The sequence below is a fragment of the Pelobates fuscus genome, chromosome 5 (assembly GCF_036172605.1).
Source record: "Pelobates fuscus isolate aPelFus1 chromosome 5, aPelFus1.pri, whole genome shotgun sequence".
NCBI lineage: Eukaryota > Metazoa > Chordata > Amphibia > Anura > Pelobatidae > Pelobates > Pelobates fuscus.
The window spans coordinates 317,322,326-317,346,126 of record NC_086321.1 but is presented as its reverse complement, the minus strand read 5'-3'; the positions used below and the strand labels follow the sequence as shown (position 1 = coordinate 317,346,126).

The window sequence follows — 23,801 nt, the reverse complement described above, 5'->3', positions numbered from 1 at the left end:
GAACCATTCGGCGAAACGTTCCACAAAGTAATAGCACACTGATCGTGAACAATCCGCACGTTTCGGTATATTACTGTCTATGTAGTGTAAAAACTGTGGGAGGAGTTAGGGTGGTACATTTGGCTATAATAATAATAATAATAATATATGTGAGATAATAGTAAGTGGTCTTGCCATGCAAGAACACTTAATAAACTGTTGATTTTATTTCCCTGATTAGGGAAATTTAACAAGAGAGTTGGATTAAGCATTTTAATAGTTACGGGCTGTTTGTCTCTTAAGGTTCATTCTCCTCTTTTTCATTTTTGTAAATTTGTGAATTTAAAGGGGGTTATCCCCCTAATATCTTCAACAGCCTGACAAATTCTCCCTGACTTATTTTGGTTAATCTGTATACTGGAAGTTTGTATTTTTGCTGACAAGCACTAGCCAAGTATTGTGTATTGCTGTAGTGCAAAAATACTGGATGTGTATCTATATAAACATTCAGTATCTATACAATCCAGCAATACAATATATATATATATGTCCAGCAATACAATATATATATATAAGTATGAATATATATATATATATATATATATATATATATATATATATATATATATATTCATACTTACCGTCATTTTCTTTTCCTGGTCATATATGCCATGGCAGCAAAACAATGGGTAGCTCCTCCCTATCCCTAATTAGACAGGAACTAAATTTAAATACGGGTGTATATATATATATATATATATATATATATACCCCATCCTCCCTCAGTCTTGTTGCTAGCAATATCCCAGGGTGGGTTCTTTGTGCTGCAATGGCCTATGACCAGGAAAAGAAAATTAGAGTAAGTATGAATAAACTTTCCTCTTTCTTGGCCATATCCATGGCAGCACAACAATGGGTAATACCCAAGCAATAACCAAAGGAGGGAATAAAGCTTAGACTCAAGGTTAAATAATTAGTGATGTCGGGGGGCGTGGCTTGGAAGCCGAAGAAGATGGCGGCGTAAACCTTGAGCTCCCGACAAGGCCCCGCAATTAAACTCGCCTACAGCACCAAATTACCCCGAAAATGGGTAAATCACATAGGGCATCGACTACCACCAAACCCACCGACAACCCCAAAGGGAATACTCACTCCTCCATGAGGCAGTTCCTGGTCCCCCCGCCGGACCCATACTCACAGGCCTCCACAGACTCCACGGCCTCGGACGGCCTATTCCAGCCCTCAACACACGACACCGACACTCAGCCGGAGGCGCCGGCTCCCGGCCTCGCGACACCGCAGCCGGAATGGCTTGCAATCCTGCGCAACTTACCCTCCAAACTGGACTTAAAAACGGGCAATGACGAGCTCCGAGCCTCCATCACCACGGAGCTTCAAGCCATGCGGGAGGAATTCTGCGGCCTTCGCCAGAGGGTGTCTCCCCTCGAAGCGGAATGCGACCACATGGCGTCGGCGCAATCTGCCAACACGGACATCCTGAAGGCCAGAACACACCAACTACAACAAATAGCGACTCACCTGGAGGATCTAGACAATAGGGGCAGAAGGCACAACATCAGGATCCGCGGGGTGCCGGAGGAGAAAGATGACGCAACCCCGGTACAGCATACCATAACAGGCATTTTTAATACCCTCCTGGGCCACCCCACACAGCACCCGATCGACATGGCCAGGGCACACAGAGCACTCAGACCAAAAGGCCCGGCCGGTAGTACACCCAGAGACATAATTTGCTGTACCACAAGTTACCAGCTCAAAGAAGACATTCTCCAGAAGGCACGGGAAGCTGGTAGGGTACTCATGGAGGGGACTGAGGTGCAATTATACCCTGACCTATCACCCGCCACGCTGGTGTACAGGCGGGCCCTGCGCCCCTTCACCAGACAGCTTCAAGCGAACAAGATCCGCTACCGCTGGCGCTTTCCGAACGCGCTCCAAGTCCACACACCTAGAGGTCCGTTTGACATTAGAGAGAGAGACGACCTGGATGATGTCGCAAGGGAACTACAAATCGTGCCGGTGCAGCTGCAATGGCCGGACCCCCTCGCGCTATACACGATAACTCGAGATCAGGGGAGCCAGGCTGAAGTGTCACACGCTCCGAGGAACACCGGCCAACGAGCGCTAGGCCCACGAGGCCATTAAGCAGGCAACTTACACACACATACAGCACGAGATACCACGATCCGACACCATCCTAGAGGAACACCCGCTCACACACCAGACCCAAGTAAGCTCACGAGGCTGGTCCCATGAGACGACCAGGACATGGCACGTACCCCATCCAGGACACATCCTGAACTCACCCACCCATAACGAACCCCCCACACCAGCCACCACACTAACAGCACCGCCGGGACCTGGGGGTTCACCGACAACACGGCATCTGAAGACCTTACCCCCGGTCTCCCGACCGCCACAGACTGCCCATGAATGTGATGAAGGGGAAAGACCAGAAACATACTGAGAGACTACCCCCGGAACGGGACACCGATCCGATCAAGCCCTAGCGCAATAGACTGTCACGACCGTAATTAACCGCAATTACACAGCCCTGCTGGTTGTGCTAATGTATGTAGGGGAAGGGCGAGAAGGGATAACGGCTCTGTCAGGATCACACCCAATGTCTCAAACGTAGGGCCGGGGACCGCAGGGGAGCGGCAGACCGACCCGGGCAACCGCACCCCCCTCAAGTGCCTGTGACGACCTACCCAGGAGCAGGCGGGGAGGCGGGGGCCCGGCTCGCTCGGAAACCCCACAGGGAACGTGCACACAAGACCGCACACCAAGACACTACTTAGGATGGGCCATGAGAGGGGGTAAGTGGGACACATGCAGGTGAGCTAGCGGGTCACGCGGGTAGACACCGCCCCTCCACACTGCAACACCACAGGAGCACGGGGGATGGAAGGGGTGGGCCTGGTAGTCATACACCAGAGATAAGGGACCGCTACTAGAAAGGGGAGCTCAACACCAGGACACCGAGCTGATAGTGATACTCCTCCACCTAGCATGACACACACTAAAGCAAGGGAACCAATACTGCCACGCTGTAATACCGGATGGGGACTGCAGGTTAAATTTGCAAGTTGATAATTGTTGAATGTTAATTGATATGTAATGTTACATGTTATAGATGTTATACAGATGCTTTAACGTCCTAGGCGAGGACGCACAAAAACGGACCCAACACCAGACCGAGCCTTGAAGGGAAGACCCAGGGGACTGTCGTATCTGGACCACCCAGACCGGATAGTAGCGACAGGACAGGTAACCCAGGGCTGATGGCCATAGGGAAACCATGACCCACTGAGAGACTTCAGCCTTCCTTCCACTTTCCCAAGGGATAGGCGACAAACCCAGGAGGACGAGACACCAGGCCTGTGACAGGGCTCAAGCCTCGGAAACTACCTAACCCTACCGCCGCTGAGCGGCGTATCCTTCCCCCTGACCTCCCTCCCCCCACCCTTCGCACAGGACTTACCGAGACAAAACGCACCCCACCCTGACTAGCTGGACTGACGACCAACAGACAGAAGGCCATGTCGCTTACACCAGCCAACCTCAAAATAATATCCATAAATGTAAGAGGGCTTAACAAGCCCGAAAGGAGATCGACGGCACTCAAAGAATTCCACACCTCAAGAGCCTCCATAGTCTACGTACAGGAGACACACTTTAGGGAAGGGGCTAGACCCAAACTACAGGACCACCGATACCCTACGGGCTATTTTAGTGACTATCATGGTGGCAAGGCAAGGGGGACCGCGATCCTGATGCACAGGGTGCTCCCTTTTAATGAAAAGGAGGTACTGACAGACCCAGAGGGCAGGTTCGTTTTCCTGAAAGGTACAATAGCGGGACAAGCCTACACTTTCGCAAACATATATGCCCCAAATCGGAGACACTACCGGTTCCTCGCACAGATCCTACGCACACTCGCAAAGTTCACCGAGGGCATAATGATCCTAGGGGGAGACTTCAACTGACCCGAGATGGGACACATCTACAGGAACCTCACACATCCCAACACAACAACTAGCTGCACTCAAATCACAACTATCCAAACACAAACTTGTGGACAGCTGGAGGGCATACCACCCAGACGAGAGGGACTACACCTTCTACTCGCACCCACATAACTCATATACTAGAATAGATTACTTTTTCATGCCACACTACCACCTCCCACTCGTCATGCAAGTTGAGGTAGGCACGGCGACGTGGTCTGACCATGCTCCCGTATCGCTCACACTAGCCTCCCCCCTATACAGACCCAAAGAAGCCAAGTGGCGCCTGAACGAACATCTTCTAGCGGTTCCAGACGTCAAGACTGACATCGGAACAATCCTGAGAGAATACTTCACTCTCAACATACCATCCCAAACAACTCCCACGATCACCTGGGAAGCCCATAAAAGTGTGGTGAGGGGTCACTTCATACAAAAAAGTGCCCATCTAAAAAAACAGAGAGAGGCCGCCATGACGACTATACTGACGGACATACAAAAACTAGACACCCTAAACAAAAATAACCAGACAGGCGAACAACAAAGTGCACTGCTCACACTACGCAGGGACTTGACTGCATTACTTCAGACAAGGTACCATAGGGGCGCGCGGTGCCACAAAGCATTCTTTTCCCTCCACGGTAATACAAGTGGCAGACTACTGGCCCGCATACTAGCCAAACGCAGACAACTGACCTACATAGACCGTATCAGAGATGCCAAAGGCACACTGCAACTCCACCCCACCAAGATTCAAGAAGGGATTAGAGCATACTACGCAAAGCTTTATGCACTACCGAGACCACAGACACAACCGGCACACAAGCGCTTACTAGACACCATAAATGACTACCTAGATACACACACTCTGCCCACACTAGACAAAACAATAGCAGACCACCTAGACGAAGAGATCACACCTGAGGAACTAACTATGGCAATCAAACGGACAAAACCAGGCAGGAGCCCGGGCCCAGACGGCCTACCTCTATGCTACTATAAGACATATTCAGACGTACTATACGCCCCTCTCCTAGACATGTTTAGTGCAATCAAGGAGGGACACCAATTTACCAAGCAGTCCCTGGAGGCGCACATCACCATCATTCCCAAAGAAGGGAAGGACAGCGAACACTGTAGCAATTACCGACCCATCTCACTCATAAACTGCGATCTAAAACTATTGGCCAAAATACTGGCTACTAGACTACAAACACACGTGCTCACAATAGTACACTCAGACCAAGTGGGTTTTGTTATGGGGAGAGAAGCTCGCGATAATACCATTCGCACCCTCACCCGGATACATAGCCACAGACGACAGCCAGAGGGCCTTCTCCTATTTCCACGGATGCGGAGAAGGCCTTCGACAGAGTAAATTGGACCTAACTCTTTCAGACCCTCACACGCACAGGACTAGGCCCTGGTATAATGGGGTGGATAAGGGCCCTGTACACACTACCGTCGGCCCGAGTGGTGGTCAATGGAGCACTGACGGCAACATTGGACATACACAACGGCACCCCCCAGGGCTGCCCCCTATCACCAATGCTCTTTGTCCTCGCCCTCGAGCCATTCATGGTGGCCATCAGAAACAACCCAGACATCAGTGGTATGACCTTAGGGGCGACGCATCACAAAATAGCTGCATATGCAGACGACCTACTGTTTTACGTTACAAACCCCGAAATATCGCTCCCTAACATTCTTAAAGCCTTCCAAGTGTTTGGCAGAATCTCCAATCTAAAAATTAATCTCACAAAATCCTACATACTGAACATTTCGGTACCCGCACAGAGGGAACAGCCATTACGCCAACATTACACGATCCAATGGGCGACCCAAAAGATTAAATACCTGGGAATTTGGCTAACAAGAGCAGAAGGGGAGATGTTTAGGGAAAACTTTACCCCTATCCGCACAAAATTCCGCGAGGAAATGCAAGAATGGGCATACCCACACATCTCCTGGCTAGGGAGGATACAGGTAGTCAAGATGAACTTCTTCCCTCGCCTATTTTATTTATTCCAGACCATCCCTATGATGGTCCCACACGCGTTGTTCACCTCGCTACGTACTGCACTGGGACAATACGTGTGGAACGGTAAACGACCCAGACTAAAACATACGCTCCTGACACAACCAAAGGACAAAGGGGGACTAGCCCTTCTGGACTTCTCCCTTTACTATAAGGCATGCCACCTTCTGCGGATTATAGAGTGGACTAAAATTGGGACACATAAGTTGTGGAAACAAGCAGAGTCATACATGACGGGAACCCCCGTCGCGGTCCTGCCATGGCTACCCCTGAGAACCCAGACAAGGGGGAATGAGGACCCCCCCTACACGAGACCCACCCTGCAGGAATGGCATCGTGCAAAGGGAAGGCACGGTCTGTCAACGTATCCGTCACCCCTACTCCCACTGACGCACAATACTGACTTCCCCCCAGGCTTAGACCCAAAAGCATTCCAGTCACTAATCCAGGAACCCATACCCAGACTTCGACAAGTTTACACGGCTAAGGGCCTCAGGTCTCTTGACGACCTGAGAGAGACGGCGGAACACACACTCCTTATACGACTGAAACACAAACAAATTCAGAGTTATATAGCTACCCTCCCGCAGGGAGAGATATTAACGCGATCCCCTACTGCCTTCGAAGAAATATGCCTAAACCCAGACCCAATAGCCCATGGGGTATCCATCATATACACGCTGCTCCTGACACAGACACCAGTAGCACAGCCAAACTTCAAGGGGAAATGGGAACAGGCCCTAAACCATACTTTCACCGAGACGGAATGGGAGAAAATTTGTTATCTGACACACCACTGCTCCAGCTACAGCAGAACACAAGAGACAGCATACAAACTACTGACACAGTGGTACCGCACCCCAGCGACACTAAGCGCGATAGCGCCGGACCACTCTCCACTATGTTGGAGATGCGGCAAGGCGCGGGGTACACTGCTACATATTTGGTGGGAATGCAAAAAAATTTCCACATACTGGCAAGGAATACACGCAATGTTAAAACAATTCTCAGACGACCCTCCCCCCTTAAGTCCAGCCGAGATGCTACTCCACCACACTAGGGTCACCCGAACCACCACACTAGGGTCACCCGAAAGCAATGACTATACGCATCCTTAACACAGCTAAATCAATTATCCCACAATATTGGAAACAACCAGTGACACCACCGTTAGAGACGTGGTTCACACAAATGGAGGAACTGAGGTCTCTGGAAGACCTCTACCACTCTGCCAAGGACACACATCAAACTTACCTCAACATCTGGACTCATTGGCTGCTGACAACAGCGAAACCAGACTTCAAAGACCGACTACGGCTCTAATGACAAAGACAGTTACCCACTGTGGTCCTTGACCACAGACAGACTACCGACAACCCGACATGATCCCTCCCCCCCCTACTCCCACAGAGACCACAATCAGAGAAGCAAGGACGTACCTAATGCAGGTGACCATCAGATAGACCACTACGGGGAAAGAAGTAAGAGACCTAAGGGGAATGGAGCCCGAAACAAGAACGAACCCTACCCGACACGGAACGGGACACACAAGGGGCGGGCAGCCGACAAAAACACACCGGGCGAGGGGGGCGATGCACAGGCCCTGATAGGAAGGTTAAGGGCATAGTGAAACAGGGAAATGTGCAACACACAGCTAGAAACCCCGGAGACCAACCCTCCAAGACCCCACAACACAGCCAAAGCAAATGACAGGGACTGGGAGCCCCCCTAGGGCCCGTGACAAAATGACTGATGATTACACGCCCAAACACAGACTAGAGAGCAACTCCCCGTATTAATCAGGGAGAGAGTCAAGCTGGGGTATAGAAACTAGTCCGCAGAATACCCAGCCCAAACACAGACATGAGCTGGACAGAACTTGAGTCACCCAGGGACATGGGTAACTCACTATCAAACATATACAGAAAAGCAGGTTCACGAACATGCATAGGGATAGCACTAGATATGTAAGAAACCACCCGCAAGGGGGCCAGGGAACCCAAACAAAGACCGTAAGGGAATACCAAAACCAATACCTGCGACTACAACCTGTCTTCACTCCATACAGAGAGTATGCGATTGAACATAACACAATGAACGGACCTGCAAGTCCAATTATACTGGCGGCCTGCGAGCCCAAATGTCGATTGCTCTTGATACTGTTGATAACCCCTGCCAACGGCCAATGTAATGCATGATACTCACTTGCTAACGAACTGACTCTGAAATTGGAGACCTGCGAGTCTCACCTCGTCACTCTTTATTATCAAAAATGCAAATAAAAAACATATTTACAAAAAATAAAAAATAATTAGTGATGTCGCAAACATAAAATTTTCCATTCGCGAACGGCGAACGCGAACTTCCGCAAATGTTCGCGAACGGGCGAACCCGGCGAACCGCCATAGACTTCAATAGGCAGGTGAATTTTAAAACCAACAGGGACTCTTTCTGGCCACAATAGTGATGGAAAAGTTGTTTCAAGGGGACTAACACCTGGACTGTGGCATGCCGGAGGGGGATCCATGGCAAAACTCCCATGGAAAATTACATTGTTGCAGAGTCTGGTTTTAATCCATAAAGGGCATAAATCACCTAACATTCCTAAATTGTTTGGAATAACGTGCTTTAAAACATCAGGTATGATGTTGTATCGATCAGGTAGTGTAAGGGTTACGCCCGCTTCACAGTGACAGACCAAACTCCCCGTTTAACGCACCGCAAACAACCGCAAACAGTCCATTTGCACAACAGCAAACTCCTCATTTGCACAAGGTTGGATACAAGGCTAGCCATGTCCCGTTCCTTGTCCTCACTGATGTCATTGAAGGTCTCTTCCTCCACCCAGCCACGTACAACACCAAGGGTCCCCGAAAGGTGACAACAAGCCCCCTGTATTTTTTTTTAAAATGTACACTACTGTTACACCAGATATGAGTTGCAATGGTGTGACACTGTGCCCTGGCAGGCCCTGAAACACACACGTGTGAAGGAAACTGACTATTATTTCACAGTCAAATTTCTAGTTTTTTTTTGTAATGTACACTATGTCACGGTAATATACCCCAACACGCAGGAATAGTTCACAGTCAAGAGACAAGAAACAGTGTTCGTCTTACCGGACCTTAGAATGGCCGGACTAGGACGAGAGAAAGACAGAGTGAGAACAAGCCGAGGTCAAGGGAACTGAGAGACAGCGTAACGTAGAACAAGCCGAGGACTGGTACACAGAGGACAAAACAGCGGATAAGCAAGCAAGGATAAGGAGAGAGCGGAGTCAGGAACAAAGCCAAGGTCAAGCACGAAAAAACCAACTGAACGATACAAGCACTAAAGGGAACTGGACAGAAACCACGATAGGGCAAGGAGCAAGGGGAAACAGGTGAGTATAAAAACCCTAAGGTTCACTTTGATTGGCTCCTGTCATATCCACGCCCCCAAAACGTGAGTGAATGGGGAATGTGGCCTGACAGGGGCCAATGGGAGACTGATTCTAATTTAGTCTCCCACTGTCCCTTTAAGAGCGCGCCCGAGACGCGCGGCGCGCTCTTAGTGTCGGGCGGGACATGTGACCGCTTCTCGCGGTCACTGCCCGCCTGACTGATCCCATCGTTGGCTGAGCCGCGCGCGGCTCGTGCAGGAGCAGGACCGCGCGCGGCGAGAAGGGAGGGCCCCGGCCGGCCCCTGGAGAGGGTAAGTACCGCTACAGTACCCCCCCCTGAAGACACGCCCACCGGGCGGGGAGGAGCAGGCCTGGCAGGAAAACGAGCGTGGAAAGAACGCACAAGGCGAGGAGCGTGAACAGCGTCAGCGGAAATCCAACTGCGTTCCTCAGGCCCATAGCCCTTCCAATGTACCAGATATTGGAGGCGACCCCGAAGCAAGCGAGAGTCAATTACAGCCGCCACTTCAAACTCCTCATGGCCCTCCACCGAAACCGGAGGAGGAGGGGGGACATGCCGAGTAAAACGGTTGCACAGGAGGGGTTTTAACAAGGAGGTATGAAACACGTTAGGAATGCGTAGATTTTTTGGAAGATCCAATGCATACGAGACAGGATTAACCACATGCAAGATACGAAAAGGACCAATAAAACGAGGGGCCAACTTCATAGAAGGCACACGAAGACGAATATTGCGAGTAGAAAGCCAAACCCGGTCTCCCACCGCATAGGATGGAGCCGCCCTGCGATGCTTGTCAGCGTGAACCTTCTGGCGAGCAGCTGAGGCCACCAAAGAACACTGAACCTGCTCCCAAGTATTACGTAGACTAGCCAAATGTTCGTCCAGAGCTGGCATGCCCTGTAAGGAGAATGCAGCTGGAAGAACCACGGGATGCCGGCCATAAACAACGTAAAAAGGGCTGTTACCGGAGGATTCATGAGCAGCATTATTACGAGCAAACTCAGCCCAAGGAAGCAGGTCAGCCCAATTGTTCTGATGGTGGGACACGAAACAGCGAAGATACTGCTCCAGAGATTGGTTGGCACGTTCAGCAGCTCCATTAGACTGGGGGTGGTAGGCTGAAGAAAACGAGAGGGAGATACCCATCTCTGCACAAAACGCTCTCCAGAATCTGGAAATAAACTGGCTACCCCTATCGGACACGATCGAAGTGGGAATACCATGCAACCGAAACACCTCCCCGGCAAAGATAGAGGCAAGTTCCTTGGATGATGGCAATTTGACAAGAGACACAAAATGAGCCATCTTAGATAAACGATCCACAATCATCAGGATGACCGTTTTACCATTAGAGGGAGGTAATTCAACAATAAAATCCATGGATATATTGGACCATGGCCTCTCGGGTATGGGCAACGGATGCAACAACCCACAAGGAACTCTGTGGGAGGACTTCATACTGGCACAAGTGCTACAGGCATTAACGTAATCGGTGACGTCCTTGCGCAAGGAAGCCCACCAGAAATATCTAGAAACTGCTGAGACTGTCTTAGAAATACCAGGGTGTCCAGCAGTTCTAGTGTCATGATATAATGACAAGATGTCTCGTCTCTCTGGTATATCAACGAATAGCTTATCAGCAGGCCTCTCCTCAGGAGCCAAGTTTTGTTTAGCCTGAATAGTCTGTAAGAGAGAAGACGAAATAGAAAGAACAGTAGTCGCTATTATTCTGTCAGGCGGAATGACAGGGGTAACATCGACCTCGAGTTTGTCAGTAGTCTCGAATTGTCTGGACAGAGCGTCAGCTTTAGTATTACGATCACCCGGTCTGTAAGTGATTATGTAATTAAAACGAGACAAAAACAGAGACCACCTGGCCTGCCTAGAAGACAATCTTTTTGCTTCACTAAGGTATGAGAGGTTTTTGTGATCCGTTAAAATGAGGATAGGATCCCTGGTACCCTCTAGCAGATGTCTCCATTCCTTGAGCGCCAAAATGATAGCAAGGAGTTCACGATTGCCTACATCATAATTCCTCTCTGCTTTGGACATCTGTCTGGAAAAGAAGCCACAAGGGTGTAACGGCTTTTCAGGTGAATCTCTTTGAGACAAGATAGCACCTACCCCTATCTCAGAAGCATCAACCTCAAGAATAAAGGGCAGTGAAGGGACAGGATGCTGTAAAACAGGAGCAGAGGCAAATGTAGCTTTCAAGAATTCAAAGGCCTCGAGTGCTTCTGGTTTCCAGACATGAGTATTACCATCCTTCTTGGTCATTCTGGTTATAGGCGCTACAATGGCAGAAAACCCTTTAATAAAACGCCTATAATAATTAGAGAACCCCAGAAAACGCTGAATGGCTTTCAAACCCTGGGGCAGAGGCCATTCCATAATGGCAGACAGTTTCTTGGGATCCATACGAAAACCCTTGGCAGAGATTATATAACCCAAGAATTGGACTTCAGATTGATCAAATGAACATTTTTCGAGTTTGCAATAGAGACCGTTAACCAGAAGAGTTCTCAACACTAATTTAACATGCATGTGATGAGTCTGTAAATCATTAGAATAAATTAATATGTCGTCCAAGTATACTATAACGAATGTATGTATAAATTGACGTAGGACATCATTAATAAATTCTTGAAAAACTGCTGGGGCGTTACAAAGACCAAAGGGCATCACAGTGTACTCGTAGTGGCCACTCCTGGTATTGAAAGCAGTCTTCCACTCGTGATCCTTTTTGATACGTATGAGGTTGTAAGCACCCCTAAGGTCCAATTTAGTAAAAACTGTGGCCTGTTTAAGCCTATCAAAAAGTTCTGTGATCAAAGGTATGGGGTACGCATTTTTGACGGTGATTTTATTAAGGCCCCTATAGTCAATACAAGGCCTTAATTCGCCATCTTTCTTAGACACAAAGAAGAACCCAGCCCCTGCCGGGGAAGAGGATCTTCTTATAAATCCCTTCTCTAGAGATTCCTTGATATATTCCTCCATAACCAGATTCTCCTGAGGAGATAAAGGATATATTCTCCCTTTGGGAGGCATCGTACCAGGTAATAAATTAATTGCACAATCGTAAGGCCTGTGAGGTGGCAATCTTTCAGCCTCTCTTTTATCAAAAACAGATTTAAGAGACAGGTACTGAGAGGGTATGACCGTAGGCACGGGAGGAATATGAGTAGACTTCAAAGGGGTGACTTTAACAACACAAGACTCTTGGCAAGAATCACTCCAAGAAACTATTTGTCCTGACTCCCAATCAATGGTGGGATTATGAGTACGTAACCAAGGATACCCTAACACGAGGTGAGAGGAAGGAGAAGTAATGATCTGAAACCGAATGGTCTCAGAGTGTAACACCCCTGTAGACATATGTAGGGGAACAGTCTCATGTGTGATAATAGGAGAGCATAATGGTCTACCATCTATGGCCTCAACGGCCAAGGGTGTCTCCTTCTCTCTGGTGGGTATGTTATTCTCCTTGACAAAACTGGAATCAATAAAGTTTTCGGCCGCTCCGGAATCAACCAGGGCTAGTATATTCCCTGCTATGCAGTTACTATCAAGGTGCAGGGAAACAGGAAGAAGTAACTTATTAAGAGGCAAATGTGAGGACTGTGATGTCACACCCAAGGCCAGTCCTCTATACGGTCTTAGGTGCGATAGTTTAGCAACCCCTAACTGCATAGGTTCCTCCTCAGAACCTTTAGATGCCTCGGGAGTCTCAGCTCTAGGGGAGTTAAAGGGAACAAAATGTCTATTTCTGGACCTGGTATATAACCTGTCACGGATCCTGTTATCTATATCGATAAGATAGTCAATCAGGTCCTCCAGGGGTACAGGGAGGTCCTTAGCTGCTACCTCATCTAAGATAGTATCAGACAGACCTTCCATAAAGGCAGTAGTAAGGCCATTATTAGTCCAATCTACCTGTGAGGCAAGGGTCCGGAACTGAATAGCATAATCGGCTACAGATTTAGATCCTTGCTTTATTCTCATTAATGCCCTGGCGGCATTTTTTGACCTTTTAGTCGTGTCAAATGTTCTACGGAACGCTGTGAGGAAGCTATTAAAGTCGTGTACCATAGGCCCATTAGCCTCCCAAATAGGATTTGCCCATTCTAGTGCCTTATCCGTAAGCTGGTGCATAAGAAAACCCACCTTAGATCTGTCAGTGGGAAATGAACGTGGGTACATTTCGAAGTGGAATTCCACTTGATTAAGGAATCCCCTACATGTCTTAGCGTCCCCTCCATACCTAGGTGGCGGGGTTAGATGTGCAGAAGCATTAGACATATTAGCTGTGTCCGGTATAGGGTTTACAGGAGGCGTAGGTACAGGTACCGGAACAGATCTGGATAACAGTGTCTGGATGGCTTGAGCCATTTGATCCATACGGTGATCCTGTTCTGCGAATCTAGCCTCATGAGTGGCCATCTGTTGACCTAAACCTGCGGGGTCCATGGCCCTATCGTAATGTCACGGTAATATACCCCAACACGCAGGAATAGTTCACAGTCAAGAGACAAGAAACAGTGTTCGTCTTACCGGACCTTAGAATGGCCGGACTAGGACGAGAGAAAGACAGAGTGAGAACAAGCCGAGGTCAAGGGAACTGAGAGACAGCGTAACGTAGAACAAGCCGAGGACTGGTACACAGAGGACAAAACAGCGGATAAGCAAGCAAGGATAAGGAGAGAGCGGAGTCAGGAACAAAGCCAAGGTCAAGCACGAAAAAACCAACTGAACGATACAAGCACTAAAGGGAACTGGACAGAAACCACGATAGGGCAAGGAGCAAGGGGAAACAGGTGAGTATAAAAACCCTAAGGTTCACTTTGATTGGCTCCTGTCATATCCACGCCCCCAAAACGTGAGTGAATGGGGAATGTGGCCTGACAGGGGCCAATGGGAGACTGATTCTAATTTAGTCTCCCACTGTCCCTTTAAGAGCGCGCCCGAGACGCGCGGCGCGCTCTTAGTGTCGGGCGGGACATGTGACCGCTTCTCGCGGTCACTGCCCGTCTGACTGATCCCATCGTTGGCTGAGCCGCGCGCGGCTCGTGCAGGAGCAGGACCGCGCGCGGCGAGAAGGGAGGGCCCCGGCCGGCCCCTGGAGAGGGTAAGTACCGCTACACACTACTGTTACACCAGATATGAGTTGCACTGGTGTGACACTGTGCCCTGGCAGGCCCTGAAACGCACACGTGTGAAGGAAACTGACTGCTATTATATTACAGTCAAAAAAGTTTTTTTTTTTTTTAAATGCAAGCTATTGTGACACCAGATATGAGTGGTGGCACTGGGACCACCTTAAAAATATTGGATATCGCTTAAAATCATGATCACTATATACTTTCTCTACAAACCTCTAAAACGAACCAAACTACTCATCCATCCGTTATACCACTTTATCCCACCTAGAACTAGTGCCCAGTTAAAATACTTGACTCTTACTTACCCACACTCAGTCATGCCACACACATTTCACCACTACTCTCACTGAATCCCTCTGACTACGGCTAAATTCATCTTCTACATCAGAACACTACTCCTAAGATTGGGTTGTATCCATGTCTCGGGTCTTTCATTTAGAATAGGGGCAGCTTCGGTCTCCTTCAACACTGACACTCCAGTGCATATTATTAAAAGATTGGGCAGATGGAAATCCTCAGTCTACAACCGATATATTCCTCATCCCACAACCAATATATTCCTCATCCCGAGAAAGAAATGAGGAAAGCTTTTAAAAGTTTGGCTTTGTAAATTTGATGCAATAAGTGTGTTTTTCTTTAATACCTTTTCACCCTCTTTGCATGAACCCGATTTACATATATTACTAATATGTTTCTGAATATATATATTATATTATTCACTCACTCACTCTCTGGGCCGGCCTAAGACATCATGCTGCCTAGGTCCAACGATAAATGACTATGGGGGATAATGTATAATAAACACAGGTTACTGGCTATGGAGGGATAATGTATAATAAACACAGGTTACTGGCTATGGGGGGATAATGTATAATAAACACAGGTTACTGGCTATGGGGGGGATAATGTATAATAAACACAGGTTACTGGCTATGGAGGGATAATGTATAATAAACACAGGTTACTGGCTATGGGAGGATAATGTATAATAAACACAGGTTACTGGCTATGGGGGGATAATGTATAATAAACACAGGTTACTGGCTATGGGGAGGATAATGTATAATAAACACAGGTTACTGGCTATGGGGGATAATGTATAAGAAACACAGGTTACTGGTTGTGGGGGGATAATGTATAAGAAACACAGGTTACTGGCTATGGGAGGATAATGTATAATAAACACAGGCTACTGGCTATGGGAGGATAATGTATAATAAACACAGGTTACTGGCTATGGGGAGGATAATGTATAATAAACACAGGTTACTGGCTATGGGGAGGATAATGTATAATAAACACAGGTTACTGGCTATGGGAGGATAATGTATAATAAACACAGGTTACTGGCTATGGGGGATAATGTATAATAAACACAGGTTACTGGCTTTGGGGGATAATGTATAATAAACACATGTTACTGGCTATGGGGAATAATGTATAATAAACACAGGTTACTGGCTATGGAGGATAATGTATAATAAACACACAAAAAAAAAAGAATACAAAAAAAAGAATGCAGCTTCAGAATTAATCTAAATTGTATGCTGTCTAGGAGGTGGGAGGGTCTGGGAGGGAGGGTCTGCTGCTGATTGGCTGGAATGTGTCTGCTGACTGTGAGGTACAGGGTCAAAGTTTACTCAATGATGACGAATAGGGGTGGACCGAACATCGCATATGTTCGCCATCCGTGGTGAACGCGAACATGTGATGTTCGCCAGGAACTATTCGCCAGTGAACCGTTCGGGACAAACCTATAAATAATACAAGTGTATTAGCAAACCAAAAACGTGAAATCAAACTTATAAGTTAGATACAGAAATGACAGATTTACCAAATTGACCAGCCTTCACATCTATTTAATAATGTCTGATGAAAGTGTTTGTCAAAGATCAAGTGGCTGCCTTGCAAATATGTTCTGGGGACTCGTTGTCCTCTACTGCCCAGGAGGAAGAGAGAGACCATGTAGAGTGTGCCTTAAGTCCCTCTGGTATCTTCATTTTAGATGCTTTGTATGCCTGTATGATAGCTGAGAGGATCCATCAACTGATAGCTACTTTGGATGCTTGAAGACCTCTTCTGGCCCCATTAGGTATAATGAATAGACTTTGAGAGATTCACCACGAGGAAGATCTTTGTAAGAAAATGGAAAGACATCTCACCAACTCAATAGATGCCAGGCTGGATTCTTCTCCCTTATCTTGTTCCTCCGAATGTATGGCTGGAAGCACTATTTCTTCATTTGCATGGAATGGTGAAGCAACTTTTGGACGGAATTCGGGAGCTGTTCTTAAGATCACTCTATCTTTGTGGAAGACTGTCAAGGGCTCTTTAGCAGATAGGGCATGGAGTGCTGATACTCTTCTTCCCAAAGCTAAGGCCACCAGAAGGAATGTCTTTATTGTGAGAAGATGAGGCGAAATCGATTTCTAATGGTTCAAAAGGATGAGATTTGAGAGCTTTTAGATCCAGTGGTAAATCCCATGGGGGTGCAAAAGGCTTGATAGGTGTATTTATTTTTAAGACTGCTGTCATGAATCTAGCTACATCCATGTCAAATGCCCGTTTATAGTCTGTCAGTGCCGATAATGCTGAAATATGTAGCTTCAAGGTATTATAACTCAGGCCTTTATCTAATTCCAATTGCAAGAATTTCAGAATATCTTTTTCTGAATGTCTATCTGTTTAGACATGGCCCATGTGGAAAAAACATCCCAAACTCTGTAATATGTTGCTGAAGTGGAACACTTCCTTGCCTGTAATAGAGTGTTAATCACTGCTCTCTTTTAACCCTTCCCTTTCAAATTCCATGCCATCAGATTGAGGGAGACTGGATTTGGATGAAGAACTGGACCTTGTTGGAGCAGATAAGGAACTTTTGGAAGCTGCCGTGGATTTTCCTTGCAGAGGCCCACCATGGTCTGCATGGCGAGAATGGGGCTATGAGAATAATGGACACTTTCTCTTGTCTTAGCCTCCTCAGAAGGGGGGAAAAAAAGTGGAGCACATCCTAGGCTGAATTGCCATCTGCTTGACAGTGCATCTCTTCCTATGGCTTGTGGATCTCTATAGGAGTCTACATCCATAGATTAATCTGATTCCTGCGAGTAATCCAAAGGATCAGGAAGCCTTGGCCTTTTCCGTGCTTAGTCTGCCTCTTTTATCCCTTGAGATACTGCCTGTTTTATAAACTGCATTATATCCGGTGTAGAGGTATAGGATCCAGCTGCCACTGATAAACATTCTGCGCAGGGACGTTTCCCTTCCAAGGGTCTTTTGTCGCAGGCTTTGCATCAGTTCTTTTTAGGCAATTTACCTTTGGAAGATCCAGATGCTTTCTTTCCCGTAGAACTATCATTATAGGGAATACATAAATGTTCACTCTCTTTTGTTTGTAATAAGCGAAATACATTATATTAAAAAGTGTCTTACCTATAACTCTTGGAGTGTGATCTTTGATTATGAACAGATGCATCTGAGTCTTATGAGAATGATCCCTCTTTCTCCTGTTTTAGGAACTTGAGAATTGATATAATTAATGAATTGAAATTAATATACCAAAGCAGTATAAAAATAAAAATGTTGAAAAAAGGTGAAATATACCTTTAACTCCTTAAGGACCAAACTTCTGGAATAAAAGGGAATCATGACATGTCACATATGTCATGTGTCCTTAAGGGGTTAAGAAAGGTAATAAGGTACCTTAAGTACAGGAACTAATGTTTCAACGAATTTCAATCAAAACCGAGAAGTCAGGAAATGCAGACAATCTCTGAGAATTGAAGAACCTAAACAGGTCATTTTTATTTGGTTTTGGTGCTTTAAAAAGGTTACACAACATCACTAATGACTTCACTATGCACAGACCCGTTGGAACTCATGCACCTGCGCAAATCAGCACTTCTGCGCATGCGTGGGAAACGGCATGACGCGAACGTTCAATCGCGCATGCGCAATTCGTTCACGCGGACTCCGAGCAAGATGGCGGCTCCCAAAGCGGAGAGCTGCCAATACTGCCTAATTTTGCCATCAAAATGCAGCGAAAAAGCTGCAAAACTCACCAATAATACCCCTAGACAACCAGGGAACATAGATGAAAACTTACCTTATTGTTCCAGTTCTTTCCAACCCACCTATAACCAAAAAAAAATTATAACAAAAATTAGATAATAGTAAACAGGTAGAAGGGGGTATCTGGTAACCACTGCATACCCATACATATAACTTATTAAAAACAAAATAATATATATATATATATATATATATATATATATATATATATATATATATATATATACAGTGAGATGCCAGATATTTAAAGAAATAGGATTGTATTCAGTCCTTGATGAAAATTCTACTTGCCACTTCCTGCTACCTGTTGGTCAGTGCTGGGAATCCATTTTATTGGCATGTCTTCTCTTGCTACCCCTAGGGTCACTGCAAGTTGACCCATGGTCACTAAAGGGGTTTCTTCAGGGTGACACCTTTGCACAGGGCAGTGTACTGAAGACTTCCCAAGGAAGAGAGGCTGGGAACTGAAGGTAAATACCCTCAGGAAAGCCACAAAGAAAAATATTTTAGTCCTGAAATGACTAGTTGTCCTATAGGAAAAGGACAGGAACAAAAAGACTGAGGGAGGTTGGGGTAGGAGGGAGCATATATACCCGTATTTAAATGTAGTTACTGTCTAACTAGGGATAGGGAGGAGCTACCCATTGTTGTGCTGCCATGGATATGGCCAGGAAATATAAATATAATTTATTTTATTTTTTGATTTTTTTTACAAAGGAGGATAGCACTCTAGCAAGGATAATGTAGGAAATAATAACTGAGAAGCTATCAATAATTACCAATTATATGTGTATCAGACTTATTAAAGGTTACAATAAAATCGTAATGCATATGCAAAGAACAACCTAGAAGTAAATTGTCACACTGTTTTGAGTCCTAACTATATTTACTTTTTTTTTTTTTTTACACTATTTAATTATTCTATCCTGTCTACAGGTTCGTTCATTGTTTCTATTCCAGTTCCTATATACAACCAACTCATGGAGGGTTACTGGTTTGGACCACAGATGTACTGCATTGAATCCTTTCCATCAGTATCTCATGAGAAAGCATTCATCCTTTACAATTTTCTGGCAGTCTACCTTCTGCCCCTGTTAACTATTTGCATCTGCTATTCTGCCATGGTCTACCAAATGGGACGTCCTTCTGTTGAGCCAGTGGATAACAGCTACCAGGTATCGGAACAAACCAAATTAATTGTGGTTGACAATGTAAAGAGAAGCATGAGTGGGTAATGTTGTAGATTTTCTAATAATGCTGAAGAAACCCTGAAAGTTGAAATGGGTTTATTGACAACAGTGCTGCTGAAAGAACACCATGGTGTATATGACACAAACATATTGTCTCTAATTTTGTCTATCTATTTGTTTCTATATATGTATACACCTACAACATAATGGTGTTATTATTCAGTGTTGTTGTTTAAGCTTTTCTTTACTAGTTTAACTAGTTTCTTACCAGTCAAAGCTATATTGACTTAAGGGCCACCTAAATAAGCCCTATACGACGCACTTTACGATGCAAGTCCAATCTTAAACCCAATGGCGTACACACAATCCATGGGGCCCCGGTGCGAAATTGATCCGTGGGCAGCCCCCCAACCTCCCCTCCCCCCCTTCACATACATACAGAGACACACACACTATCAGACACATACATATACAAAATGTTTCCTGTTTCCTACCTTTTGTGACTTTCCCTGGAGTCCAGTGGGGGCTCAGACTGATGGGAGTCAGAGTTCCCACTCTGACTCCCTCCTCCTCCTTCCTCCCACGTGGGCTCTGATAGCTGGGAGAAGTGACCGGGGAGTCACTTCCTCCCAGCAGTGATGCCTGAAAATCCATATCCATCAGGTGGCCCTGACCGCATGGGCCACCCGATGGACCCCTTGAAAGATGGGCCCGGCGGTTTGCCGCAAAACGTGGCAGCTGGTACCCGGTCGCAGCGGTCTGCAGGGTGGCCAGGCCCCCTGGAGTGATGGGCCCGGTAGCAACTGCGACCCCTGCAACCGCGGTATGTATGCCACTGCTTAAACCCTAATGTGCTCTGTAAATCACATTGGGCACCAAATATTGATTGAATTCAGAATATTACATAAATCTATGTTCATAAACTCCACACCTGCTATATTAATACCAAGCCATGCTCCAGTTACCCTTTACCCCAGTACATTAAAAACATCAATACCCTCACTCTGCTGTATAATTATCTCCAAATATGGTGCATGCAATGTCACCAATTGTGTAACTGTAGTATTTATTTCTCTCTATGTATTACAGTAGACTCACGACTACCAATGATATGGTGGCAAAATTAGAATCAAGGCTTTTCAGAACCCCAAACAGTGCTTCAGCCTATATTACCACTCCCCAGCAATGCCAATAAAAACTAGTATAAAAGAAAATGCACTGAAGTGACAATTAACACAAACAACTATGGCTCTTTAAAAGAACATGATACAATCTTTATTATAATTATTTTATTATTTATATAGTGCCAGCAAAATTCCTTACCGCTGTACAATGGGTGGACTAACAGACACGTAATTGTAACCAGACAAATGGACGCACAGGAACAGAGGGGTTGAGCTTACATGCTAGAGGTAGTGGGGTATAGTGACACAAAGGGTATAAGTAGGGGTAACGAAATAGGTTGCTAGAAAAGTATTCACTGGGAACTTAGGTTATTTTTGACAGTTGCAGAAGAGGAGTCATGGAGGGGGGGAATGAAAATCCGCTAACTTTTTAAATGATATGCTTTCCTGAAGAAGTGTGTTTTCAAAGACTTTTTGAAGGAGTGGAGACTGGGTGAAAGTCTAACGGAGAAGGGAAGGGAGCTCCACAGAAAAGGTGCAGCCCTGGAGAAGTCTTGGAGATGAGCATCAGAGTTTGGAGTACGGACAGAGGATAGACATAGGTCTTCGGCAGAGCGCAGGGACCTCGACGAGACATACTTGTGTATTAGGGAGGATAGGTAGGTTGGAGCAGCATCATGTAGGGACTTGTATGCATGCACCAAAATGTTAAATTGAACCCTATATCTAACTGGAAGCCAATGTAGGGACTGACAGAGGGGGGAGGCGTGGGAGGCGCAGACAGGAAAATTAGCCTTGCTGCCGTGTTCATAATAGATTGCAGTGGTGCAATCTAGGAACACATAAGACCACTGAGAAGGGGATTGCAGTAGTCAAGGTGAGAGAGAACAACGGCATGGATCAGCACCTTAGCCGCGTCTGGTATTAAATAGGGGCGGATGCAAGCTATGTTTTTGAGATGGAAGCGGCAGGATTTGGTTATTGACTGGACATAAGGGGTGAAGTAGAGGTCAGAGTCAAAGAGAACACCTAGGCAGTGAGCCTGCGAGGTAGAGGTGATAGTGGCGCCGTTGACTTGGAGGGAGACAGACACAGGAGTAGCAACACTTGAGGGAGGAAAGACCAGAAATTCTATTTTAGATAGGATGAGTTTAAGGAAGTGAGCAGCCATCGAATTGGAAATTGCGGAGAAGCAGTCAGAGACAAGAGTCAAGATGGGTGGAGAAAGATCAGGAGAGGACAGGTAGATTTGTGTGTCATCTGCATATAAATGATAATGGAAGCCAAATTAGCTGATTAGTTTACCACAGGAGGCAGTATAGATGGAGAACAGTAGTGGACCAATGATTGAACCTTGGAGGACACCAACAGAGGGGTTTGGGAGAAGAGGTAGAGCCAGAGAAAGAAGCACTGAAAAAGCGCTGGGAGAGGTATGGAGAATGAGAAGAAGCTGTTGATGATCAACAGTGTCAAATGCAGCAGAAAGATCAAGGATAATTAGGATAGAGTAATGGCCACGAGATTTAGCAGCGATTAAATCGTCGGATACTTTGGTCACAGCTGTTTCAACAGAGTCACGAGCGCGGAATCCAGACTGAAGCGGGTTATGAGACACTCGTGTTGACCATGTTGGTTTTTCACTGAAATTCCAGTGTGACAGGAATGCTAAAAGACCCAACATGCAGTGTGTAATTAATAAACCAAGAATAAACATATACTGGACCTTAGAGTAGCTAGGCTTAACTTACAAAAAGATAGTGAATGGTCAGGAACAAATCAGAATCAGGTAAACAAATGAATTCAGGGATAGCGAGGTACAAAGCCAAATAATATAGAAATTAGAATAGTGAGTAATAGCCTAGATCAAAACCAGAAAGACCATGAGAGGTATATAAATGTTATATTCTTTATGTATCATACATAACACAAATACAATCATTCTATATAAGGGTGGTTTATGTCTTCTCATAAGTTTAAAATAAAATTATTATTTTTCCCTTCATGTTAGTCATCAAGGCTGTGGAGCTAACTTTCCTTACTTTGATATATATCACTCTACTACTTAAGGGTCTAGATCCTGCCCATGAGTTAATCTGTTCTGATGATTTTTAACCAATTTGATATAGTTTCCATATTTTGATATTTGATTACGGTTTACTCTTGGGTTTGATATACTAATCCCTTTCTCCATTTCAAGCTGGTAAAGCAGTTGATTTATAAAATGATCTCTGGATGGAACTTCTATTTGTTTCCAGTGTCTGGCAATAAGAACTTGAATTGCCATAAAACAATGAATTGCCAAAGTGGCATAAGATTTAGGATGTTGTTGCCAATTGAGATAGGTTTCCTATGTAAGGTTACACCAGTTACATCTTTGATTAAATCAAAAGCATGATTCCATAGTTTTATAATCCTAGCACAACTCCACCAAATATGTTCCATATTGCATCTCCAACATATTGCCGGATTAGTCTGTGATATGTTGGCTAATCTAATTTAGACAGTGTACTGATGTTTTTCAATCTCATAAAGGCTAATCCCCAATCCTTGAATTGTGTATTTATCAGACAGTCTTGCTCCAATTTTTTTAAAAGGAGAGGGGGTCTCTAATGTTATTTCATTTTTCATTTACTATTTTGCTTTCAAATAAACTGCCTTAATTTGATATCCCTTAAATATTTTACTCAGTAAATGACCAATTCCATTATCTGCATGTAGAATGTCTTCTTTCAATGTAGTCACTGTCATGCCCCAGCTACCGGTAATTCCTGTCTCTTCCGGGTTGACGGAGTTTAGCCACAC

The 23,801-nt window shown here is 45.8% G+C and overlaps 1 protein-coding gene across 1 annotated transcript in view; it reads left to right on the top strand.

Moving 5' to 3' along the window:
- KISS1R (KISS1 receptor) overlaps positions 1-23,801 on the top strand; it is a 436,110-nt gene that overhangs the window by 344,981 nt on the left and 67,328 nt on the right. Inside the window, exon 4 of the mRNA XM_063457370.1 lies at positions 19,622-19,860. Coding sequence (XP_063313440.1) covers positions 19,622-19,860 — 239 coding nt within the window. The remainder of the gene's footprint in view (positions 1-19,621; positions 19,861-23,801) is intronic.